This window comes from Talpa europaea (genome assembly GCF_964194135.1).
Source record: "Talpa europaea genome assembly, chromosome: 7".
In the NCBI taxonomy this organism is placed as follows: Eukaryota; Metazoa; Chordata; class Mammalia; order Eulipotyphla; family Talpidae; genus Talpa; species Talpa europaea.
In genome coordinates, this window is record NC_140074.1 from 6,165,824 (window position 1) to 6,193,544 (window position 27,721).

At 45.2% G+C, this 27,721-nt stretch overlaps 1 protein-coding gene across 1 annotated transcript in view; it reads right to left on the reverse strand.

Moving 5' to 3' along the window:
• The window catches only part of MVB12B (multivesicular body subunit 12B), a gene marked incomplete at both ends in the record, with an annotated part of 151,904 nt that overhangs the window by 114,311 nt on the left and 9,872 nt on the right, over positions 1–27,721 (reverse strand). Inside the window, one exon of the mRNA XM_084238726.1 lies at positions 27,047–27,169. Within this exon, the coding sequence (XP_084094852.1) occupies positions 27,047–27,169 (123 nt within the window). The remainder of the gene's footprint in view (positions 1–27,046; positions 27,170–27,721) is intronic.

A 27,721-nucleotide genomic window follows, 5' to 3' on the forward strand; every position in this document is an offset into this window, starting at 1 on the left:
CCCCCCCAGCTGCGGCCCCGCCTCGCCTGGGTGCTCCCCACAAACCACCTGCAGCGGGCAGCGCGGCCTCCTGCCGGAGCCAGCCGCTCAGCCGACACCTCCCAGCCTATGGCTTTAACAAAGGGGCCCCGAAGAGCCCCAGCACACAAGGAGGACAGGAAGAGTTAAAGCGATGGGATTTAAGAGAAGACAAGTTGAACGTGTGCTGCTCATGAGTCACGTTCAGTGACAGCAGGCACGAAAGCAAAGGAGATGAACTGGCACTCGTGACTAAGTCACCCTTCTTATTTACTCTATTACTCAGCTCTCAAACCACATTGCCAGCTGTAATTGCATTTCAAGTCATGTTTAACACAAACATAACTTAGCTGGATGTTGGCATCCAATATCCCAGACATAGAAAGGCAAAACAGGAAAGAGTCAGCTAATTCAATTCAATAAATGTACTTTGCATGCCTGGCGAAGGATGCATGCCCCCAGGCACTGTGCTGGGCACAGGGGGGGCAGCCAGATGAAGGACACTGATCTAGGGTGTTCAGGGGCCACACTAAGCAGGGAGAGACGCACTAGCCATCCCTATAATGAAAGTTTCAATAGATGGAAGTTAAGGCGTTCTCAAAACACCAAGCGCTAGAGTGCAACTCCTCAGGGAGAAGAACCAGGTGCATGCCCGAAGGCAGAGACAGGCATGGGATATGTGGAGAACTATACAGAGGTCAGGAGGCAAAAACGAGGAGTGAAAGGTAGGGAATGTAAAAACTTCGCAGACTCCAGTGAAATCAATTCATTTGATAAATACCCAGGAGTGATAGTCACTGGGCATTCAATGGAAGGAAAACAATGACTGTGACTTTGAAGGGAAAAACAGAGTCAGAGAGTAACTGTAAGCAGGTGAGTGGTCTTATCTTTTAGAAAGCATCCAGTAATTTAATAATACTGGCAATAATACTGGAAAGGCTGGAGGTTAGAATGGAGTGAGGAAGGTGTGTGGGAGACAGTTCAATAGTCCTTAACACAGAACCAGAGTGCACTGACTGGTCAACAGGTCAACCCTTCCCTCTGGACCTCCTCCCCTCTCATCCACCCCTCTCCCGAACACAGTGGAATTTGCAATAACATAATTTTCTATCACATAAACCTTTCAAACTTGTCATCCTAAACCATGATCCAAAGGGTCATGCACAGCCAAGAAATGGGGGAGTGGAGGGGGGGCGGATTAGAAACTATAAAAGAATTCAATGAGGTTGTTGGACATAAGAGAAAAATATATATTTTTGAAATAAGTTTTCATCCATACAAAGTATGCAAGCCGTAACCAATAATCATCTAAAAAAAAATGGGGGGAAAGAGAACCATTCACAGCAGCAGAATATCGTCAGCTCAATCAGCTCTGCAGAACAAGCCGAGGAGCTTTCCATCTCTTTTCAAAGATTTAAGATAGTTTTCGGGATGTGGGAATTACTTGTTCCTTAACAATTTTAGGGGATGCCACCTTGAAACAATTCAGGTCTAGTGTTTTTGTTGGAAATAATTCTCTGACAACTTTTTCAATTTCTTTCTTTGATGTAAGTTTTTATAGGATTTATGCTTAAATAGCAGTAGAAATGATCTAACTCATCAAGATTTTCAATTTCAGTCACAGAGGGTTGCACGTGAGAGCTATACATCAAATTCTTATAAATTTTTCAAATTTCCTGCACTCTTTCCTTTTCTTAATCTAAATTCAGCTTACCCTTATTTTATTTTTTTTCCCTTATATTTGCCAGGAGTTTATCTGTTGTGCCTTTTACAAAGAATCTATTCTCAATTAACAACTCTTCCCCCTTGTCTCTAACTTCTAATTTCTGGTTTTATCTTTGTTGTTTCCTTCCATGTGTTTATGTAGCTCCCTGAGGTGTGGGACACTAGCAAGTGGCCCAGCACAGGAGCAATCAGAGCCCCAGAAACAGGGGTGGTGAAGAGCTACTCTAACAATGACCAGAACTTTTCCACCAGCAACAGCAGCAGAGTACCTGTTGTTTTCTGGTGTACACAGAACATTGCAAAGACAGACCACCTTCTAGGCTGGAGCCAATGAAAAACAGCCCACAAGACAAATTCCAGCCTGGAACTTGTTTGTGTACAGCCTATGAATTCAAACGTTTCTGGTATTTTTTTAAGGAGTAAAATCAATAGACAAGAGACACCATAGATGGTCCACACAACTTAAAATATTCACCATCTTCACCTTGACAGACAAAATTTTTTGACACCTTATTCTGGGTCACATAATGGAGTTTTTTCTTTGACAACACAATTAAATAAGCTGTCAATAACAGAATTATACCTAGAAAATCCACACATATATAGAAATGAAACAATACAAGCCTGAAAATCCCATGGGTCAAAGAAGAAATTGAAAGGGAAAATTGACAGTACTGTGATTAGAATTAAAAGTAAATGCAACGGGCCTCCCCTGGTGGCGCAGCGGTTGAGCACTGGGTTGAGCGCCAGTTCAATCCCCGGCCACCAGCGAGGGTCCCACAAAAAAAATTAATTAATTAATTAATTAAATTAAATTAAATGCAACATATCAAAACCTGAAGGGTACAGTTAATATAGAGTTGAGAGGGAAATTCATAGCATTAAATGCTTACATTACATGTGAAGAAAGGGCTCACTCAATGACCCAAACTTCCTCCTTAAAAAATCTAGAAGGGGGAGGGTGGTACAAGGGTTAAAATCTCAGTGCTTGGGCCTCCCCAGTGGCGCAGCAGTGGAGCGCTGGGTTGCAAAGCTGCCTGCAGCCTCTGCAGCGCCGGTTCGATCCCCGGCTGCTCCCTGGCCACAGGAGGAGGGTCCCACGTGGCGCGCAGACCTCCCCTGCCACCCGCTGCTCCCCTCAGCAGTGTACTTCGGTCCTTCTGCCTGCTCTGCTCCCCGCTCTGGCTCTGGTGAATTCTCTCACCCTCCCGCACTTCTGACTGTACCCAGCGCTTGTATAAATAAATAAAAATCAAAAAAAAATTAAAAAAAAATTAAAAAAAAAAATCTCAGTGCTTTCAAGCTGTCTCCAGCCATTGCATCCCCAGCCAGGGAGCTGAACCACAAGGCGTGGCCGTGGCTGCACTGCTCCCCTCAGCAGTGTATTTCAGTAAATCCACCTGTTCTGCTCCCCACTCTGCCTCTGGTGAATTCTCTTACTCCCTGCACCTCTGGTCTATACCCCAGTTCTTCTGTGCATAAATAAACAAAATAAATCTTTTAAAAAAATATATAGAATGTTAAATCCAAAGTAAGCAAAAGAAAAGATATAACACAGAGGGCCTCCCCGGTGGCGCAGCAGTTGAGCCCTGGGTTGCGAAGCTGCCCGCAGCCTCTGCAGCGCTGGTTCCATCCCCGGCTGCTCCCTGGCCACCGGAGGAGGGTCCCACATGGCGCACAGACCTCTCCTGCTGTGCCCGCTGCTCCCCTCAGCAGTGTATTTCATCAGTCTGCCTATTCTGCTCTCCACTGTGGCTCTAGTGAATTCTCTCACCCTCCCGCGCTTCCGACAGTACCCAGTGCTTGTATAAATAAATAAATAAATCTTTAAAAAAATTTAAAAAAAAAGATATAACACAGAGAAAACAACAACAAAAAAAAAATAGAGGAAATCTATAAAACTGAAAGCTGGTTCTCTATGAAACTTTAGGCAGCCTGAGCAAGAACAGAGAGAGATACACAAACCAAACTGCCATTCCTGGGAATACACAGAGGATATCCCACACATCCTAAGGATATTAAAAAAGATAACAAGGAAATTATACAAAGATGCCCAAGCATTGGAAAGCTTACATAGACAAATCCTCTGACAGACATAAATTACTGGTGTCTATTGAAGAAAACTTTGAATAGCACTACATCTATTTAAAAACTTGTACCGTTGTTAAAAACCTTCCCACCTCCAGACCCATGTAGCTTTACTGGTGAATTCTACAGAGATTTAAAGAGGAAATAATGCCACCTCTGTATAAGGCATTCCAGAAAACAGATGAGGAAGGAATACTTCCCAGTTACATGAGACCAATATTATCCTAATATCAGAACCAGACAAAGGCATGAAAAGGAGGGAAAAGGAAATGAGCCAATCGGTATTTATCATGAACATATATATACATACTGTCTTAAAATTTTGGTAAATTGATCCTAACAATATACTAAAAAGACAACATCTTATGTCCACTTAGGGGCTTATCCCAGAAATTAAACCTTGCTTTTACATCCAAAAATCAGTCAACATATTTAATCATATTAAATATTAAAAAAAGGAAAAACCAAATGAACATCTCAACAGATGCAGGTAGGGCATTTGACCAACTTTAATATGCATGTATGATTAAAAACTCTCCTATTAAACCGTATCAACAAAAAAGTCCCTACAGCTAACATAGCATTTAAGTGGTAAAACTCTGAATGCTTTCCCCCTAAGACACAGAACAAGGCTAGGATGTTTGCCTTCACCACTTCAGCTCAATAGTCTACTTATTGAAAGGTCTAGCCAAGATGTACTGGATGTTCTAGGCAAGAAAAATTACTTATACAGGCCAGATAGGGGCACACTGGTTAGACAGGATGAAATAAACTGTTCTTATACAGATATCATTATCACCTATGTAGAAAATGGTAAGGGATATTAAAAATCTGCAAGAACTGGTCAAGGTTGCAGAATACCAGGTCAATATACACAACTCAGTTGTAATGCTTTAACCTAGAATGAAATTAAAATGAAAATTAATTCATTTTCAAGGATAAATTTGGCAAAAGATAGGCACTGCAAACCAAAAAAAATTGATGTGTGAGAAAAGATTGCAACTTCAATAAATGAAAAGATAAGCCAAGTTAATGGCTCTGAAGACTCGGCAGGGACTATCATAATGTCTATTTTCTGCAAATAGATGTGCCCATGGAATACATCTCCTATCAAAATCCCAGAATGTCTTCTCTGTAGCAATCAGCACACTGCTTCTAAAATTATTCTAAAAGCCAAAGGGCTTAGGATAACCAAAATATCTTTGAAAGGGATTAAATTTCAAGGACAACCATTTATAAGACCATTTATAAGAACCATTATAAAGCTACAGTAACCAAAAGGCATGGTCTGAGCATGTAGGCAGATACAGAGATCAGTGGGTTAGAATACACATACATTGGCTTTTGACAAAGGTGCCAAGAAAGGATATTCTTTCAAAGAAAGGGAGACAGAACCATTTGACAGCTGTTTTTGAAAGTGACCTCTAACCCCACCCATCACACCATATACAAAAATCAACTTGAAATAAGTCATTCACATAAATGTTGAGTTAAAACCATAAAGCTTCTAGAAGGAATTATAGAGAAAAATCCTTTTTTTTTTTTCCGCATAAAGCAAATGTTTATCATGAGTATTGGAGATTCAGTCATTGTATACAAAATACTCCAGTAACACAATGTTGCACTAGAATAGACAAATGGGCCAGAAGAAACCAGAAAGGAAGGTGGTGGAGGCACCGTATCCCCAAGTTTCTGAGAGAAGGGGATAATCAATCTTGCGTACTATACAAGAAATGACACCAACCGAAACTATCTTTTTCTTCCATGCTCCCCCTTTTCATTGTTATCTTTATGAGAACACCACCCCTACCAGTGATAATCTATTACCGTTATTTCTGTGTCTGGCTTCAGAAAAAAAAAAAAAAGATAAAATCCTTTTTTGGTTAGATGCTCAAAATTAAAAATTATTGAACTCGGGAGGAGGGCGAGGAGATAATCATGAAAATCATGAGTTAGGAAGAGTTAGGAATTTGCCGTTAATGAAAACCTAGGAGGTGCTTGTTCTTTTCTTTTTCTTTTTCTTTTTCTCTTTTTTGGTCCAAAGGTTTATTTTTGTTTACTTCAGTTCATCTATTTGTGTGCTTCCACTACACACCGCACATGCATAAAGTGGCTCAGTGTGTGTCTTTTCTGTCTGTTTCACTGAGCATAATTTCTTCTAGGTCCATCCATGTTGTTGCAAATGGCAGGATTTTTCTCGCCCCACCCCGGCCCCCACCCCAATTAGCTGAAGACTATTTCTCTGTGTGCACACAGCACATCTTTCTCCACTCATTGGTGGGCACGCTAGGGTGTTCCAGTTCATAGCTATTGTACACAGTGCTCTTTGAATTCGTATTTTTGCATTTTTCACGTAAATACCCAGAACTGTACTTTATGGAATTTCTATTTTTAATTTTCTGAGGCATCTTCATGCTGCTGTCCACATGGCTGCACCGGCCCATGTTCCCTCTAGGGGCGCCCTTCTCTCCTCTCCAACACCTGCTGCCTCATGTCTTTTGCTTAACAGCGCTGAGCAGTGTGAAGTGAGGGCTCACTGTGGTCTGGTTTATATTTTGATTTAGAGAAACCTCTTGACTTGTGTTTGGCAAAGATTTCTTAAATGTAACACAAAAAACACTAACTATAAAAGAAAAAATTAATAGATGGACTTCATAAAAATTTAAAACTTTTTCTTTTCAAAATACTACTAAGGAAAACAAAAAAGGCAAGTACAGGCTGGAGAGAACATTCGCAAGACATATATCCAGCGAAAGGCTTGCACGTAAAATACACAAAGAACTCTTCAAAGTGAATAGTAAGACAACCGATTGAAAATGAGCAAAAGGACTTGGACGCTGCGCCAAAAAAGAAATACTAATGGCAAAAAAGTAAAAGGCAAGACGCTCAAAGTCATTAGTTTATTAGAGAAATACAAACTGAAATCACACGCAAATGTCACTGCACCAAGAACAAACGTGAGAAGTGTCGCTGGGAACACACACCACCAGCGGGGCTGCAGACGGTAGGACCTCTGGGCAGCGGCCTGGCAGGTTCTTAAGTAGACACACAGCTGCCATTCAGCTCGGCGTTCCACACCGAGGTGTTTACCTGAGAAATGACTGCAGACACCACACAAAGACTTGTGCCCCAATGATCACAGCAGCTTGATCTTTAATAGCCCAAACCGGAAGCATAATGAACTGCCATGTCCTACTCATTACACAGACAAAAACTATTGATGAAGGCAGACAGCGGAGTGAATCTGAGAATGATCATTCTAAGAAAAGGCAAAAAATTCTGAGAGGAAAAACACAGACCAAAACAAAAACAAAAACAATTCATATAAATTTCTAAAAAAAATCCAACCCAGTCTCTAGTGACAAAGAGCAGGCCAGTGGCTTCTCCGGACAGGGGTGGGAGGGTGAGGGGGACTTCACACGAGGGTATGAGGACACTTTGGGGGAGGCTGACTGAGGTGATGGTTTCAAAACTTATCCAACTAAACACTAAATATACACAGTATATTTCAGGCCAGTTATCTCACAAAAGCTATTAAAAAAAGCACTCGGACAACAGAAACAACAAGACACACACAGAAAGGACAGAAAATATAAGGAACACTACATAAAGTTTGAATGATTAAAAAAAAAAAACCCTAAACAAACAGAATTGCAAGTCATGTTTCTAGATGGGAAAACTCAAAGCTGTAAACATATTCATTCTCCTCAAGTCAACTTGTTAACTCAGCGCAGCTGTACTAGAAACCAAACCACTTTGTGGAATTTAACGAGCTGATTCTAAAGTTCTTGTGGAAAAGATATGCTGTACTAACCAAAAATGTTTGAAAAAGAGGACAGAAAGGAAGGAAATGACTATCAGAAATCAAGATAGGCTATAAAAAAAAAAAAAGCTGAGTCAAAGAAGTCAAACAAAAAAGGAGCCATGTTATATGACAGAATTTCCATGTGACATCAGAGTAGGTAACACATCCTGGACTAGTGATGTCTGGGACTGGGGGAGGGAGGGTGCGGGGCAACTGCTTGAGGGGTACAGGGCTACCCTTTGGGTGATGAACACATTTTGGAACAAGCTGGAGGTGGAGGAAGCACAACATTGTGAATGTACTAAATGCCACTAAATTTATTCACCTTAAATGTTTAATTTCAGGCCTCCTCGGTGGCACAGGGGTTAAAGTCTCAGCACTATTAAGCAATCGCCAGCCACTGTGGCCTGAGTTCGATCCCCAGCCAGGGAGGCACAGCAGACCTCTCCTGTCTCCCCGCTGCTCCCCTCAGCAGTGTATTTTGGTAATTCTGCCTGTTCTGCTCCCCACTCTGTCTCTGGTGAATCCTCTCACCCCTTGCACCTCTGGCCTGTACCCCAGTTCTTGTATGCATAAGTAAAAGCTAAAAGTCTTTTAGAAAATGGTTAATTTCATGTTATTAGAATTTCATCTCAATTTTAGAAAAATCAAAGAATTGCTAACAGCAAAAAAACCCACATGCTACAGAAAATTTCAGTAATTCAAGCTGTAATTGTAGAAGAATAGGTTTAGTAGATTTAGTGAAACTGAACAGAGTCTAGAAATTAGTCTGGAAAATTCCCCTCTTTGGAGCTCAGGCAAGTGGTATCCTGCAATAAAATGTCTCCCTGTGGTTGCCAGACTGCTTTCTAAATCAGCTGAAGCCTGCAGGCTTAAAGTTAAAGGCAGGATGTTGGGACACTTGAATGCAATAGCACTGATTGAAGAACAAAAGCTGGGGCTGGATGCTCAGGGCATGATTTGCTGTTAGTGGTGTAATTTGACTTAAATGGGGTGTGTTTAAAACCCCTGGCCTGGGTAGCTGCTCTATAGCTACAGGAACACACAAGGGGCCCACCCCAAAGGGAAGGCCCAGCAGCATTCCTCATAGTCCCTGGAAACAGCTCTCTGCTCTCTTGGCCCAGGAGTTGGCCGGGGTGAGCAGGGGTCGGGAGGAGGCAGCAGAGCAGGCTGTGTGTCTCCTGCTATATGCTCGGTGCCCTGGCCTCTCTCTCAAGGGAAAGGAAGCTGCTCTGAGTCCATCTTTGGGAGAGACGAAGGCACTGACCATATGTACGGAGGGTTCCTGTTCACAACAGCCACGCAAAGCAACAGGTAGGAGATGGTGTTTATAAAATGGCTGCAAGTTTGGAAAAGAGAAGTTAGACTCCACCTCATACTATACCCCACAATAAAAAATGGTCAGAAATCTGAACCCACAAAACAGAAAGATACAAATATAAGCTAAACACATAGGACATTTCTATTTCTTATATTTGTAAGGGGTAAGGAGACTGTTGAACTTTAAGCTTTTAAAATGTTTACTTTGAAATAATTTCAGAGTTAGAGATAATAATAATAATAATAATAATACGAAGGAGCAATTTAAAAACTAACGGTGGTAACTACTGAACTGACCTGTTAGCACACCCAGAGGTACGATTACCAGGTACTTATCACCAAGTTGCTTTTTTAAAAAATGATTTTCTTTTTAAAGTCAATTTTTTAAAAGGTAACACCGGTTTACAACACTGTTTCAGGAGCACAGGTTCAGCCCTCTTCAAATGACAGTGCTGCTTTTTAAAGAAAAAAAATTACATTTTCACCAGCAGGGCAGTGGTGAAAGTCACTATAGAGTAGAAACACAGTCACTGAAAGGAATAAGGGAGAGATGTCTACAATATACATAAACATATAGACATGACATGACTGGAAAGACTTTGTACATCTCTGTATTGTGAAGGGAAAGAGAAAAGTCCAGGAACATTATGCACAGCGTGTGCATAAACCAAAGCTGCACAAGTGGCTGTTCTCAGCGCTGTGTCACCAGCACCTTTTTTAGTCCTCACCGCAGCTCTGCGAGGGAAGTTCTGTTATGAACCACCGCTTTGGAGACAGGAAACAAAGGCACTTATCACAGTCACACAGCTCGTAAGTCATAGAGCAAGATGGGAAGCCAGATAGGAGATCTGGGGAGCCGATGCTTTTGACCACTGATTTACACAGCAACCCTCCATCTCTAAAGAGGCACTTGTAAGTTCACAGAACAGGGAGTGGATGAATGGAGAACAAACTACTAACAAGAGTTACCTGCTATTAAAACAATACTTTACAAATAACTATTAATAGAACTGACCGCTAGATGCCCTGGACATCTGCCTGCGTCACAAACCAGCACAGAAGCTTCCTTCCAGGTCCATCTCCGTCGCCTGGAGACCGCTCACGGACTCTTTCTCCCCTCGGTCATCTCATTCTTTCAACGATATAGCCCAGCGCCTGGAACTCCAGACTCACTTCCTCCTGACACGCACCTGATATGCACAAGCACACTTCTTGCTTACGTACCTAAGGCTGAAACGTAAGTGCCTTGGAAAAATTTCTGACAGTCTTAGAAATAAACAGATCCGAGGGCCTCCCCGGTGGTGCAGAGGTTGAGTGCTGGGTTGCAAAGCTGCCCACAGCCTCTACAGCGCCGGTTCGATACCCGGCAGCCGGGCGAGGGTCCCACATAGCGCGCGGACCTCTCCTGCCGCCCGCTGCTCCCCTCAGCAGTGTACTTCGGTCCTTCTACCTGCTCTGCTCCCCGCTCTGGCTCTGGTGAATTCTCTCACCCTCCCGCGCTTCTGACTGTACCCAGTGCTTGTATAAATAAATTAATTAAAAAAAAAAGAAATAAACAGATCCTCCAGTTAACCCTGAATTAAAATAAAATTAAAGCTAGCCAGGACTTCCAGGAATATGGAGTAAATACACTTTTCTCTATTTCCCTCACTAAGTACAACTAAAAACACTTGAGTATTATGTGAAGCAAATGTCAGTGGGCTCTGAAATGAGAGAAGAGGCCAGACACTAGCAACCTCAGGAACCAATGCTGAGTTCTGTGGATTTTCTTTGTGCCTTATAAATGCTCAACTTGGCACTGAAGTATCCAGTCACCCAGAAACAGCAAAAAACACAGGGAAAAAAACAAACAAAAACCAAAATCCTGATTTCTCTAGCCAAAGGGGAGCCTGGCAAGACAGAAATTTCTGACAACAACAGATGTGTTCCAGCCCAATGCCGCATGGAATACGGTGGTCTCACCGCCACCCATGCCAGCAAAGCCAGAGTGGGCAGCCTCGACTTCCACCCTCCCCAGGCCAAGCTGGTGTCAGAGAAGGCCAGGTAGAAGCCAGGACTTTCATCCCCACCCCTGCCTCGACTCAGGCCAAAGTGGACAAATTTCAGGTCTGCCACCTAATAAGGTGGCAGATCTAATAAGGTCACCTCCCCAAGGCTGTGATGCCAGTGGGGGTCACAAAGGGAACTGGAATGAGGCTCTATGATCAGGGGGGTGTAAGTGGAGGCCGACTGGAGCCAGAACTCTCTCCTCTGTCCAGCAGTAACAGCAAGTTCTTCTCCTGGGGTGTCAGTGGAAGCCAAACAGGGAAACGGGACTTCTACATCTGCCTAGCAATAAACAGCTCCTTCCCTGCTAGAGCAGGGCCAGAAGAAGTTAGCTGAAACAGAAGATTTAAATAAGATCCAGAGTCTTGTAACATATTACCTCAAATTCTCAGGCTTAAATAAAAGCTCACACATCAAAGAATCTCAAACTTAATTTAAAAAATAATAGATGCTAAAATCAGAACAACAGACATGTTAGATTTACCCCCTCCCAAATTTAAGCAGCCATTATAAAAGTGTTTTGCTCAGCAATTATAAACATGCTTGAAGCAAATGAAAAAATTAAAAAATCTCAGCAAACAGAAAAGTCTCAGCAAATAAATAGAAAATATTTTAAAAAGAGCCAAATTGAAATTTTAGGGCTGAAATGTACAATAAATGAAACTTAAAACATAGGCTCAACAGCACAATGAAAGGGAGGAACAAGAATATGTGAGCAGATAAACAGGAATTACCCAATATAAACAACTAAGAGAAAATGGACTGAACGGAAAGTGAGTAGCACCTTAGGGACCTGCGGATGGTAACAAAAGGTCTAATGTTCTGACATCAGAGTCCCAAGAGAGAAGAAAGGGATGAAGGCTGGAAAAGTATTTGAAAAAATAATGACTAAAAATTTCTTGTATTTGGCAAAAGGCATAAATCTATAAACGCAAACAGATCCACACCAGGATACATCATGGTCAAACTTCCGAAAAGTTAGACAAGGAAAAAATTTTGAAGAAGTGAGAAAGGAACAGAACCGTGAATGAGGTGACTTTCTCACTAGAAACCACCAAGGTCAGAAGGAATGGCGCGTCATTTTTCAAGCACTGAAAGAACTGTGAACCTATAACCCGCATCCCGTGGAACATTCTTCGGGAATGAATGGGAAATAAAGGCATTCTCAGATCAAGACAAACTAAGAGAACTGGTCACCAGCGAGATGGCTAAAAGGGAGTCCTCTAAACAGAAAAGACATGATAAAAGAAGTGAAGCAGGGCCCCCTAAATTGGTAAACCCAGCCCCATTGAGCCTGGCTCCAGCCGTGGTTCCTCAGAGCCCCCCAGCCCACGGGCCTCCCTGACCTCAGTGCAGGTCCAGTCTGGGCAGGGGCTGGCCTTTTCCCTTTTATATCTGGCCCCAGGATCCTAAATGGACCAATCAGATGTATAGGTTCAAGCTAAATGGACCAGTCTGGCACTGAGTTTGCACCAGTGCTACTGGGGCTCCTGTTGTCCTATTCTGAAGCCCCACCATAGCAGAGGGCAGGCTGGACACACTGGCGCAGTTTGTTCTGAAACAATCAGTGTGAGGTTAAAATGGACCAGCACGGGATTAAATAAACTTAAATGGACTTGGGGCCTCCCCCGTGGCGCAGCAGTTGAGCGCTGGGCTGCGAAGCTGCCAGCAGCCTCTGCAGTGCCTGTTCGATCCCCAGCCACTGGCGAGGGTCCCACATGGCGCGCAGACCTCTCCTGCCACCCGCTGTTCCCCTCAGCAGTGTATTTCTGTCAATCTGCCTGTTCTGTTCCCCGCTCTGGTGAATTCTTTCACCCTCCCGAGCTTCTGACTGTACCCAGTGCTTGTATAAATAAATAAATAAATGAAAAAAAAAAAACTTAAATGGACTTGAAAATGGATGAATTTGATTGGACCGTGAGCAGCACCAATCAAACAGCTAGGATTGGAGCCAACCCCCCCACCCCCCCACCCCCGCTCACCCCCAACACACTTGACTCCTCTGTTCAGTCAAGAAGCCCAACCTCAGCACGGCCCAGGAAAGGCACACTCGTACAGTTTCTCTGAGTGGAGCTCCCATGGGTGCCAACAACTAAAAAGGGCCAATCAGGTTCAAAAAGCAGGCACCCTGAAAAGTATATAAGCCAGGTACCAGCCAGTGTCGAGAGAGGCTGTCAGAGTCATCTGAATTCTCTCTTAAGAAGACCCTCAGCAAGCTGTAACACTGATCCCTGTCCTCTGGCACCATATCTTTGCAGATCTGACCTCTGACTCTGCCTCTGACATCACCTGCTGAATCATACCATTGGCCTGTGCTAGGTGTCTCCAAAAGACATGTCCTCCGTTGGCTCTATGCCGAGCATCTCTATGACACTGATCCCTGACTCTGACACGTCCAGTTCCACTCCCTAGTGCTGTCTCCTTTAGCACTGACCGCTTTCAGTGTCCAATACTGCCCAGCTGGGTCTTCAGACTGCTGTTGCTGACTGTTGTGGTGCCACCTCTGTAGAGACCTTCAACTGGTGAGACCTTCAAACCATTGCTATTGCCTCTGGCACTGCCTCTAACTCTTTCTCCCCTTTGTAAATAAACCCTGTTGTTGTTGTTGAACCCTGAACTTAAGTCATGTCTGGCAATTGCAGTTGTAAGTGTACAGATGAAAACCCAGGAACCAGACACTGTGGCTCCCTCAGCCTTGCAGTTTCAGAAGGAATTCTGAAACAGAGGGAAGGGGAAAAAACACGGTAAGCAAATATAGAGGTAAATAAAGTAGATTTTCCTTCTCCTCTTGAATTTTCCAAATTATGTTTGATGGCAAAAATGAAAAGTCTGATATAATTTGAAATGTGTGAAGAGGACATATTTAAGGTAACTATATCATAAATGAGGTAGGAACAGGGATATAAAAGAGAATAAGGATTCTACACTTCACCTTATGTAGTAAAATGATATTATCCATAGAATGTTATAAAATATATCCACATACAACAGAAGGCCTGGGGTAACAACTGAAAAAACTGTACAGAAATACACTCAAAATATTTAGATAAGCAAAAATAGAATTCTAATAAATGTTCAGTAACCCACAGAAAGGCAGGAAAAACACAGAAACAAACAAAAGAGAACTATTAGAAAAAAAATTTAAGTCCTAATATAATCAGTTAATAACATTACATGTAAATGATCTAAATATACTAATTAAAGGTCAAGATTGCCTAAGCAGATTTTAAACATGATCTAACTATGTGCTGTCTACAAGAAATTTATTTCAAGTATAATGCCATGGGTAGGCTGAAAGTAAAAGTATGAGAAAAGATATGCTATAAAAACATTAATTAACATTAATTAAAAAACACAGGAGTTATTATATTGACATCAGATAAAACAGACTTCAGGAAATTACCGGACAAAAAAGGGCATTATTTAGTAATGAAATGGTCAATACACCTAAAATACACAGCAACTCTGGTATGTAAACACCAGACTATAGAGCTACAAGCTCATATGAAACAGAAACTGATAGAACTGAAAGGAGAAAGAGAAAATTCCAAATTCATAGTTGGAAATATCATGCTCCTCTCTCAAAAACTGCTAGGACAACTGGACATAAAATCAGCAAGAATACAGAATACAACATTATCAACCAAGAGAGTCTAATCAGTGTTGAAAGAAAACTCCACTCAGTAGCAGTAGACTATATAATCTTTTTAAGTGACCGTGGAACATAGGCCAAAATGGACCATTTCAGGGGCTATAAAACAAGACTCAGCAAAAAGACTTGAAATCACACAGAGTATGTTCTCCAATCACAATGGCATGAAACTATATAGAAATCAGTAACAGAGTGTGGGAAAATCCTAAATGCGTGGAAACTAAACAACACAATTCTGTATAATCCACGGGTCAAAAAAAGGGAATCCAAAGGGATAATGAAAACAAAAGTAAAACATGAAAATCTGTGGGCCACAGCTCACGCAGTGCTGGGAGGGAAACTTATAGCACAAGAGGCACACATTAGAAACAAGGAGATGCTGCAAGTCAGTAATCTAAGCTCTCAGCTCCCAAGAATCTAAAAAATAAACCAACATGAGAGAAAAAGAAAATAAACCCAAGCAAGCAGAAAGAAGGAAATGATAAAGATAAAAGCAGAAATCAATAAAACAAAAAATAGAGGAAAATCAATAAAACAACAGATCAGTTTTTTGAAAAGGTTAATAAAATAGACAAACTTCGAGGAAGGTTGGCAGAAAAAAAATAGAGGACACAAATTATCAGTATCAAAAACAAATTATTATAGGTTCTGCAGACATCAAAAGGATTATAAGGGAGCGTTATGAATAATTTTATACACATAACTTTGACAATTTTCATGAAATGGATCAATTTGAAAAACTATCACAACTTACCTGATAGGAAACAGACTGTTTGAATAGCCCTATAACTAGTAAGGAAATTGGATTCATCATTTTTAAACTTCCAAAAAATAAACCTCCAGGTCCAGACAATTTCACTTAGAGTTTTACCTATGTTTAAATCCTACCTAACAACACCAGTTCTACACAACTTTTCCAGAAAATAGAAGAGATTCACTTTATGAACCTGGTATTGCCAAACCAAACAAAATTGGTACAAAAGAAAACTGCAGGTCTGTATCCCTTATAAATATACACAAAAATTCTAAGCAAAAGATTAGTGAAGAGAATTCGGCAATAAATAAAAAATTATACACATACTCAAGTGGGACTTATTCAAGGGATGTAAGGCCGGTTCATTATTCAAAAATCAATCAATACAACTCACTATGTTATCAAGCTAAAGGGGAGAAAACACTCTGGTGGCACAAGAGAAAACACTCTGGTTATGCACCACTCTATGAAGCGATCTGCGGCCTCTGCGGCATGAGTTCGATCCCTGGCTGGCACAAGTTCAATTCCCGGCTGGCCAGGGAGCAGCCCACATGGCGCAGCAGACCTCTCCTGCTGCGCCCGCTGCTCCCTCAGCAGTGTATTTCAGTAGATCTGCCTGTTCTGCTCCCCACTCTGTCTCTGTTGAATCCTCTCACCCCCCCCACACCTCTGGCCTACACCCCAGTTCTTGTATGCATAAATAAATAAAATAAATCTTTAAAAAAAAATTTCTAAAATTTGTAATGAAAAACAAAGGAGCTTGAATAGCTAAAACAATTTTGAAAAGGAAAAATACAGTGGGTGATCATTCTACCCAATTTAACTCTACAGCTGCAGTAGTCTGCACCGCGTGGCACTGGCAGAAGCCAAGGTCCATCCTGCGTGTTTGCCCCCACGACCGCCTACAGCGGGGCTGAGAGGATGCTTCCCACACCAGCACACAATTCCCCGACACAGCCGCGTGTCCTGGAATTCAACTGGAGTCAACTCTGACACCACCTACCCAGAGAGGGCATCAGGTTCCATGGCTGGAGGCGTAGTCTCCCAGTACACCCGCTTCAGAGGCTGCCTGCAAGCCTGGACCACGGGGACTTCTGACCAACCAGCTTCAGCCTGGAGGCCTCCATGTCCCCCTTCCCAGACTGCAGCTGCATCATCACTTTATTCCATCAATCTGCTGGAACAGCACCCCGAACCCAGGAAACTCCAACCACAAGCTCTCCCGAGACCCCTCCCTTGGGGACTTTAAGGAGGCTTCATTATTACTGGCAACTGAACTCAGCCTCAACGCCTCTCCTTCCGCAGGAGTCAGAGGGGTGGGCCTGGAAGTCCCTCCACTAACCAGTTGGTTTCCGGGCAGCAGGACACCCATCCTCCGGTGTCTTTCAGAAGTTACCTTCACCAACAGCGAAAGAAAATACTCAACCTTCAGCGAACTGCAAGACTTTGCAGGGACCTGAACGACAGCACCTGTAGATAGATGCGTATAAGATATACGCATGAGGAATATATTTTGGTCACCTGAATGACCATATGTATTTCCTATAAATCACAGTATCACACACACAAATATGCCCAACTGACTTTTTTTTTAATAAAAGTACAAAGACAATTCAAAAGGACAACAAATGAAACTCTAACCTAATTCCACACCTTATACAAGAATTAATCAAGATGTATGAGAGACTTAAAAGTGTCCCATCGTTAAAAGTGTCCCAAACCGCCTTGCCGGAGCAGCCGGAGCGGGTGAGGGAAGACCCCGGCTCCTGGCGCTTGCTAATCCTAGGCCCGGCCATAAAACCACTTTCCGTGTGTTCGGTAAATCTCAGTTTAATGTGTTTTCTAACAAAACAAAAGGGAGAAACACCTGGTGCATTTTATCAAAACAAGCTCAGTTCTGAAAATAAGCCCACCGGGGAGGAGCCGGGCTGCGGGCATCTCGGGGGCCTGGACACAGCGTGGGCAGCGGGCGGGCCCCAGAGGCCGCCCCTGGCCTGGGCTCTCACGGCCTCCAGCCTGGGGCAGTGAAGGTAGGGCCTTCCTGCCATGGCTGGGTTTTCAGGGGAGATGCCGTGACCAGACTGGACATGCGGCTAGGCCCTGTGGCCCTCAGTCTCCGTGTGTGTCTTTAGTGAGATATCACGGCCACCTCACGTGTTCTCCGTGTGCCAGCGGGCACTCTTGGGCGCTGCGTACCAACACAAGCTCGGGGCCTGCGTGAGCACCGGGCGGGTTTCTTGTTCTTTCACCACTTTATTAAGTGAAAACTAGGCCCTCATTTGCAGGCATAGGGTCTTACACATATCCCTCTCTACACCCCTAGACACAGCTTGCTGGCCCAGAGGGCAGCCTGTCTTTCCCAGCGCCCCCAGTGCCCCTCATGTGACAGTTCAAGCACCTGAAGTATCCCATTATCTGCAGTTAAGGGTGCCCAAAGCCACTTATGGCACATAGAACGCATACAGGCCTAACCTTCCTGAAAAGCCCTTGGCGCCCAGGCCACCCCCACCTCCAGCCCACCTCAGCCCACTTCCACCTTGCTTGTGAGTCTACCAGCTCTTTGTTACTAAACCCCATGGAAACTTTTCGGCCACACTTTACTCACCCCTCATGCCATTCTGAATATTGCTGTCCACCCCTTCTAGAAACACTCTTCCTTCAATTTCTTACTAACAGTCCACCTGCCTCTCAACGCTCAGTCCTATCCCTTCTGAGTGCCTCCACCCCCCTAGCCAGCAGTGCCCTGGTGGACTCCTACTGAAGCTTGCTATGCCAGGGCCGCCTCAGGGCGTGTAGCCTCCACTGTGTGGTGAGGACACCAGGCCCTCTGCCTGCTGTTGACTCAGGCCGCTGCACACCTCCTCCCCGACCTCTCACAAGCACCTCACACTCAGCATTTCTACAGCTGAACCCTTGTCTTCCTCCCACCGAAACCCACCGGCTGTCTGTTTCTAGCCAACAGAGAGCATTCCCCGCTACCTGCCCCCCACTGTCCCGCAGGACACCCTCATGTCACTGGTCCTGTCCTCGCCTCTGCACCCATCTCCCTACATATAGCCCATTTGTAGAGTGAAAGAATATATACTGGTCCTCACGTCCTGTGTCTCCATCTTCCTCAGCTCCATCACTTTTTCCATTTCTACTGTAGGTGCTTGGAGTTAGGGTACCGCCCTCTCCCCTACACTGACAGGAGCCTGCAAACCCATTCACTTACTCAACGCCTAGGCCTTCTGACCAATTTCCTTGCTGCACACACCAAGGTAGCTTTTGAAAACATAAATCCTTGAAATTTTCTTAGATGTTCCTTTTTTTTATTTTAAATGCATTTTTTTTAAATTTTTTAAATCTTTTTCATTTTTAAACAATATTTACTCCCCCCACCCCCTCAGGTGTAGTCCCCATAGAGTTTCCTTCCCCAATGCACCCCTGCACCATCACCTCAGTCCCCTGTGCTCCTCCCTCCCTCCCTCTGATCCCTCTCCCTCCTCCCCTGCAGTGTGTCTCTGATTTATAATTGTCTGGTTTTGCTTTGTTGTGTTTTGTACAGTTAGTATTTTTTTCACACTGATGTCTTATTTGGTTCCCCTATGTTCCTGCTATAAATGAAACCATCCAACATTTTTCTTTTTCCTTCTGGCTTATTTCACTGAGCATAATTCCTTCTAGTTCCATCTACGTTGCTGTGAATGGCATGAGTTTATCTTTTTGATTGTTGAATAATATTCCATTGTGTATATGAACCACATCTTCTTGATCCAGTCATCTGTTTTGGGGCATTTAAGTTGTTTCCAGGTTTTACCTATTGTAAATAGTGCTGCAATAAACACAGGTGTACAGGTGGTCTTTTGAATCAATGTTTTTGTGTCCTTTCGGTAGATCCCTAGTAGTGGAATTGCCGGATGATATGGTAGCTCCATCTTTAGTAGATGGAGGAACCTCCACACAGCTTTCCACAGTGGATGGACCAGTTTGCATTCCCACCAGCAGTGTAGGAGAGTTCCTTTTTCACCACATCCTCGCCAACGTTTGTTGTTGCTTTTTTTTTTCCAGTATGTGCCATTCTTACTGGCATAAGGTGGTATCACAATGTGGTTTTAATTTGCATATCCGGGCCTCCCCTGGTGGCACAGGCAGTTGAGCTCCGTGCTGTGAGGCTGTCCACAGCCTCTGCAGCGCCGGTTCAATCCCCGCCGGCCAGCAAGGGTCCCACATGGCACAGCAGACCTCTCCTGTCTCGCCCACTGCTCCCCTCAATAGTGTATTTCATCATTCTGCCTGTTCTGTTCCCCGCTCTGTCTCTGGCGAATCCTCTCACCCTCCTGCGTATCTGGCCTGTACTCCGGTTCTTGTATAAAATAAATAAAATCTTAAAAAAAAAAATTTGCATTTCCCTGATCATAAGAGATGTTGAACATATTTTCATATGTCTGTTGGCCATTTGCATTTCCTCTTCGGAGAAATGTCTTTTAAGTTCTTCTGCCCATTTGTTGATTGGGTTGTTTATTTTGTTTTTGTTGATTCGTGTGAGTTCTTTGTACATCTTTGTGATCAGTCCCTTATCAGTTGACTGGAGTGCAAAGATTTTTTCCCAATCAGTGGGATGTCTCTCTCTTTTGGTTAATGTCTCTTATGCTGTGCAGAAGCTTTTCAGTTTGATGTAATCCCAGGTGTTTATCTTTTCCTTGACTTTCTTTGCTTCGGGTGATGAGTCTTTAAAGATGTTATTGAGATGTATGTCTTATAGTGTTTTACCTTTATTTTCTTCTATGTATTTTATGGTTTTAGATCTTATGTCCAGTTCTTTTACCCATTTTGATTTTTGTGCACAGTGAAAGGTGGTGATCTAGTTTCATTTTTTTGCATGTGGAGGTCCAGTTTTTCCAGCACTATTTATTGAACAAACTGTTCATGTTCCATTGCATATTCTTTGCTCCTTTGTCAAAGATCAGTTGCCCATCTAAGTGTGGTTTTATTTCTGGGCTCTCTATTCAGTTCCATTGGCCTGTGTGTTTGTTTTTGTTCCAATACCAAACTTTTAATTATTACGGCTTTGTAGTATAGCTTAAAGTTTGGAAGTGTGATACCTCCTTTTTCCTTTGTTTTCATCAGTAGGGCTTTGGCTACTCATGGATTTTTGTGGTTCCATGTGAATTTCATCCGTATTTGTTCTATTTCTTTGAAGATGTCATTGAGATTTTTATTGGAATAGCGTTGAATCTGTATATCACTTTTGGTAGGATGGACATTTTAATAATGTTAATTCTTCCAATCCATGAGCAGGGAATGTCTTTCCATTTCTTTGTGTCTTCTTCTATTTCTTTTAACAGTGTTTTATAATGTTCTTTGTATAGGTCTTTCACCTCTTTTGCTAGATTTATTCCCAAGTATTTGATTTTTTTTTGTTTCAATTATAAAAGGGGTGGTTTTCTTGATTTCTTTTTCTTCAGATTGATTGTGTATAGGAAGGGTACTGATTTTTGTGTGTTGATTTTGTATCCTGTTACTTTCCTGAACTGGTTGATTATTTTGAGTAGTTTTTCTGTGGAGTTTTTAGGGTTCTTTACGTATATTATCATATCGTCTGCAAATAGTGATAGTTTTACTTCTTCTTTCCCTATCTGAATTCCTTGTATGTCTTTCTCTTGTCTTGTTGCCCTGGTTAGGACCTCCAGTTATTATATTGAAGAGCAGTAGTGAGACAGGACATCTTTGTCTTGTTCCTGATCTTAAAGGAAACGCCTTCAGCTTTTCGCCATTGAGAATAATAATGGTGGTAGGTTTGTTGTATATGGCTTTTATCACGTTAAGGTATGTTCCTTGTATCCTGAGAATTTCAAGGGCCTTCATTAGATATTCCTTTAAATCCTCAATGCCTCCCGCCAGCCTCAGGGTAACGGTCCACCCCTCCACAGGGCCCCAGATGTGTTGTAGAGTCTGGCCTCCTCCACGCCCCCATCTTCCCAGAGCCAGCCTCCCAGCGCTCTGTACAACAGCAGGTGGTCCACAGCAGCTGTGAAACCAATGCCTAAATAAGTGGATGGATGAGCAATGTCAGGAAAAGGCTCAGTAAGGAGCTATTCGAAGGATGAGGCAAATTTTACACCCAAATGTGGGGGCTTACAGGAATTTTAGAATATGAAGTAGGTTCTAAGGCATGAAGGTGAAAAGCATCTGCTCATTCTGAAGACAAGAAAGCGAGAGGCTCCATAAGGCCAGAGGAGAAAGAGCAGAGGGAAGTGAGCCTGGGAGTTGGTGTCCCCTCAGCCAGGTCAAGGAAGTTGAATGGGAGCAGATCCAGATGATCACCAAATGAGGGTGCATGCCATCACCCCGGCCTCGCCCTCTCAGACATGGCTGTCTGGGGGAAAAAGTACCAGGACAGCAGGAAGCTGGTGCAAAGTTTGGCGGGAGGGAGAGGGACAATGGCTCAGTCACTCTCACTTTAATGCGAACTGACACTGACCAAATGTCATGACCTTTCTGGAAAGAAATCAGCCATGTGTATCAAACAGGAAAGGTGACTTCCCTGACCCAGTATCCCAACCTGAGATAGTGCATGGAACTAGTGGGACTACCAAGGCAAGAGACAAATACAAGGACGCTGTTTGTCACATTGAAAGCAAAAATGCAAGCAAACTGAATGTCTTCAATATGGAATTGTTAACCAAGTTTTGGTATAGCCAGATAATAAAGTATTATGCATTATTAAAAGGCTGAGTGACAGTCACATGGAGAGATACAGAGCTAGGTTCAGATCTATTACTTTTGAAAAGCTACGAGAGTATGACCAGTGCCATCCCATTTGTATTTTTTATGTTTTTAAAAAATACCCACAAATACACACACTTCCTTAAAGGCTTTATGAGCGCTAAGTCAGGAGAGGCTGAAAGTCACAGGGAAAGCTAGCACGGCCCTTCCTGCCGGCTGTGACCAGAGGTGGCTGGAGAATGTCGCCAGCTGAACGCGGGTGCCTCTCCACTCCCTGCACCAACATCACCAGGGGATAGGTGAGACATAAATCCTCAGGCCCCGCCCCAGACCTGGCACCACAGGAACTCAGTGGATGGGGCCCTCCAGGGGACTGAGGCCCACAAAAGCCTGAGATTAACATTCCCAATGCCCCCATGTCTGGAAACTTCAGTGAACTGGGGGAAATGTGTCACCTCAGGGTCACTGTGTGCAGGGTGGGGCATCTCGGGAAGGGGCATGGAGGCGTCTTAGACCAGAGTGAGGAAGAGGAAAAAATTCCCCAGTCTCTGAGCCCACCTGGCTGACTCTGGCATGTTGCTGGGAACTGGCTGGGTTGGGTTGGGTGGGGTGGGGTGGGGTGGGGTGGGGTGGGGTGGGGTGAGGAAGGCAGCTGAAAGTCAGGCAGCCAGAGGCTGGGCAGGGAGAGGTGGAAGGAGGAGGAAGGGGCCTCAGCCACTGAGTCTTAACTCTCCTGAAAGCTCCAGAAAAGGCTGAAGGAAGGTAACTCTGCCCTCTGCTGCTCTGTGGGAAACCATGAGTAGTCCAGAAGGTGAAGGAAGTGCAGGGGCCGGTCCACCCAGGCTCAGACAGAAGGGTGCAAGCAGGGCCGGCTGCCTCGGGGGCCACCAACATAACAGGTTGGGGCAGGAGAGCCAAGAAGCCCAGAATACACTGGGGCGGTGCCCCAGGAAAGGCTCAAGAAAAGCAGAGGACCAGCACTTAGCAGCTGGGCTCAGGACATGAGAGGAAGAAGGCAATTTTTAGAAGCAAGTCGAAGGGGTTCATGTTGTCATAAGCTGGAATTGTGCAAGAGAAGCGGATGCATCTGGAAAGGTAGGTCTGGGAGATCAAAGTCTGTTTGTTAGGACTTCCCTTCAAAGCATGTACCACAATTCTCTCTCACACTCATTTGGATGATTATGTAATTGTCTTCCTCCCCTCCAGGCTGTGAGCTTCATGAAACGGGATCCCCATACCTGCGTGGTCACCACTGTCTCCCCAGCCTGTGGCTGGCACCCAGGAGGGCTCAGAGAATCAGCTAGACAAGCAATTTAAAGATTTATTTTATTTTAATTTTTTTTATTTATACAAGAGCCAGGGTACAGGCCAGATGCGCGGGAGGGTGAGATGATTCACCAGAGACAGTGGGAAACAGAACAGGCAGAATGACCAAAATACACTGCTGAGGGGAGCAGCGGGGAAGACAGGAGAGGTCTGCTTGCCATGTGGGTTGCTCTGAGGCTGGCGGGGATCGAACCGGCACTGCAGAGGCTGCGGACAGCTTCACAGCGCTGCACTCAACCACCTGCGCCACCAGGGAGGCCCTGGACAAGCAATCTAAAGCTGAAACACTCAGGACTGTTTGATGCTCTTTCTCTGTATTGCTGGCTTACTGTTTTGCCCCCAAAGCGTATGATCATATGAAAGCACATTACCCAAAGGCATCTTATCGAAGGAAGACAGTCCCTTTTTGGAAAGTGTGGTCTCAGAAATACCCTGCTGTGACTTTAGACTCTGGGCTGTAAAGGCTCACTCAGAAAGGCAACGGGTGTGGGGAAAGGGCACAAGAATGTCAATGGACCGTCTCAGAGACACGCCCATCTGTAGTCATGGAGGGTGTCGGGTGGACACTCAGCCGCTGGGACACAGCAGAGCAACCAGGGATCAAGGGCTCACTTAGTGCTGGGGCGGAGGCAATGAGAACTCCAGTGGCTGATGATTCACTGTTCACTGGCCACACGTGACAAGCAGCGCTCCAGGAAATGCGGCGTCAGCCCCAGGGCAGGCGCCCCAGCCCGCCCACCCCTTGCGCAGAGCACCAGTGGGCGCCCAGGGCTCGGGTGGCCATGGTGGGGGAGGGGAGGCGATTTCAGGGAGGACTAGCACAGAACCACCAGTTCCCCAGCCTGAGAAGCTTCCTCTGACCTGGAGAGCAGAGAAGTTACAAAGCAAAACTTTTATAAACGAACAATCAGCATCTATCACTTCAAGCAGCAATAGGGCCTGTTACCCAGGATAGGTGGGTCCCCGTGCCTCAATATGGGGGCACTGGGGCACAAAGGACACTGCCCAGCAGGGCTCTAGGCCTCTGCCGCCTGCCCTGCCCTGCTGTCTGCAGCCAGGCCCTCAGAAGTGCCAGGCACTAGGGTTTGGAGCTGACTTCACAGGAAACCTTGGATAAAAAGGAACGGGAAGTGCCTCTTCACCCTGCCCCCCACTCCCCTTGAACTTGGGTCAGCCTCTGGGGGCCGTGATGCTTGTCTGAGAAGCGACCAGCCAGTACAGAGAAATGACTCCACCTCTCCCTGAAAGGGGTCAGGCAGATTTTTGGCCCTCTGGCCCAGGGAGGCGGAGGCCCAGGCGATGCCTCCAGGGCCTCTTGCCCTGCTCACCTTTCACTGTAATGCGGGGGCAGCATAATCATGAAATGTGCTTATTAATTTTACTCGGCTGACACGGTGCTCTCTGCCCCGAGCTGGGTGTTAGGAGAAAATGATAGGGATAGATTCTGCTCCTGTCAGACTCACCGAGACTTTCAGAAAAGCAGACTCTCCAAGGTCAGCTGGGCCCACCAGCCAAGGGTTCAGATGACCTCAAAGGTAGCAGCAGATTGTGAAAGACCAACAGAAGGGAGCAGCGAAGCGACAGGGAACCTGAGCCCTGGGGCAAGGCCCGACCAGCCTAACCCTCCCCGAGTCCCCCAGCAGGTCCAGGGGTCCAGGCTGAGCCCCTGCCCTGCTCCAAGGCTTACAGATTCCTATCTAACTCATCAAAAGACACCGGCTTCTCAAATCAGGAACATTTTATGAGCTTTCCCAAGAGTTTTATGGCACCAAGTCATACCTAAGGATTCTATTTTATGGCAAGTTATACATTCAAACGGTGCTTTCATGTCAAGCAGCAGGTAAGACTCAAATCTTTGTCAAAAAAGATTCCCTTGGTCCTTCACTTTCAACATGTTTATGAACTTTCACACAGCTGGAGAGAGAGGTGCAGCTCTGATGGGCTCCTCCCTCCCCTCGGGACCCAGCACCCTGACCCAAGGCACATCAGGCTTCACCGAGGGTTCTCAAGCCCCCCACCCACCTGCAGACATTTGGCAACATGCGGACACAACTTTGGCTGTCAGGACCACTGGGGAGAGGAGTGGTGCTGTTGGCACCAAGAGGCCAGAGAAGCCACTGAACGTTCTGTCCCAATCCGACGCCCATAGCAAAGGCCCGACCATCCAGTCGGGCGGCTCCCGCCCTTCACACATCAGACAAGGGGCTAATTTCCACAACATGACCTGCTCACATAACTCAACAACAGCAAAACAGCCCAATCAAAAAAATGGGCAAAAGACCTACAGAGGCTCTTTTCAAAAGAACACAAGCAGATGGCCGGCAGGCACATGAAAAAATGTTCAACATCCTTATTACAAGGGAAGTGCAAGTCAAAACCACAGTGAACCATCCCCTCACCCCTGTGAGAACGGCCCACATCAAAAGGACTGGAAATAACAAATATTGGCTTGGATGTGCAGATAAAGAACCCTCAGCCACTGCTGCCGGGACTGTCATCTGGCGCAGCCTCCGTGGACAGTGGTATGGAGCTGCCTCAGATAAAATAAAAATGGAAATCCCTCGTGGCCCGGCAATGCCACCACGGGGTGTTCACTCAAAGAACGTGAAGATGCTGGTATGAAAAGGTCTGTACGCCCCTGTCACTGCAGCACTGGTCACCGTGGCCAAGCCACAGGCCCCCCCGAGTGCCCCGGGCAGAGGACAGGGTGGAGGACACAGCCGCTGGGCTACTACTCTGGTATTAAGAAAAGGTGAAACAGCGCCTTTGGAGACAAAATGCATGGACCCTGAGGTGGTGACGCTTAGTGAAGTCAGTCAGCAAGTGAAAGACAGACACTGATGGTCTCCCTCACTTGTGGGTTATAAATAACCAGAGAGCACAGACTGGCAGGCAGAGCACACATCATTCTTAGTCTCTGTGAAAAATACACCGGTTAGCAGAGGGACCGGGGGAGGGAGGAAGGTGGGGAAGGAAGGGCCAGGAGTTTGGGTAGAGGGTGAGGGAAGCGCCTGCACAAGTGGAGGTGTGACAGTGTACCCCTACAGTTATAGAGACGTGTCAATGACTGACACCCCACAACAAGCCATCCCCTCCCCCAGTGAGGATGGTGTATATCAAAAGGACTGAAATAACAACTACAGGCGAGGGTGTAGACAAGGCTGCGAGCCCTCCCAGCCTTCCAGCGAGTCGTGAGCGCTGCAGAGCTCATGGTGGGAGACTGCTCTGGAAACCCTGAAGAGCTATAAAAATACATGACACTGTGCTTATGGATCCTGTGCCCGCAGGATGAAGACAACCACCGGGGGTCTCTCCTGGATCCTCTGCATGCAATGTCAAGCCTCAGGTGACTTTGGACAGCAGGGAATCTGACCACTTCACTTCACAGAAGGTGAAGGTGGTTCACAGAGGCCAAGGCCAGGAGCAGCTCCAAGGCTCGGGTCTTCTGACACCCGAACCTTCCCATTGGTCTTGCTTGCCCTCCCCATTTAGGTTCCCAGAGGAAGAAGCCCATCTTATACACTAGATTCAGAGGGTCCAGAACACGGGAGATAAATATTTGTTAAATCGGTGGACAAAAGGCAAAAGCCGAGTCCTGACTTACTACATCGTAGCCCGTCGGGGCCCGGTTCCGAGAAGCCACGACCCCCACTCCTGTGATGGGGTCCATCGATGTCTCTGGCAGGGCTTCCGAAAGGTCTTTGACCTCAGGCATGGTGGATCGGTCCTGGTTCCGAAAAAGAAAAACAGCACAATATTCAAACTGAGTGTTCAAAGTGAACAGCGCAAACATCTTGAGCAGATAGGGCCAGAGTCTTGCGGCCAGCATCCTGAGCTACGTTCCACCCACTGGAATTGGCTAAGAGTCCTGACCTTACCTGACCCTTTCCTTAGACCAAGAATTCAAATCACCTCTAGCTCCTGCTTGGCAGACACTGAACTAACACAGTGAGGGCTTGTCCCTGCTCTGAAGAGGTAGTTTTGGTTCAAATCCAAAAGCAAACCATTCTCAAACTCTCCAGCCCAGCTGCCTGACCTCTGAACAGATACCAGAGCTTCCCAGAGGCTAAGTCAGACCTGGCTAAGTTGGCCCACACCCTGCATTGCTCTCCAATATGCTGTTTCCTTCCAGAGGAGGACAGGCTTCACGATCCATGGCCTCTACCACAACTTAGGTGGGATCGTTCAGTGGACAGAGATTTGCAAACAAGTAAGAAGCTTTGCAAACACAGGGAAGAGAGCGCTCTGGGCATGGAGGCAGAAGAACAGGGCTCTAGTC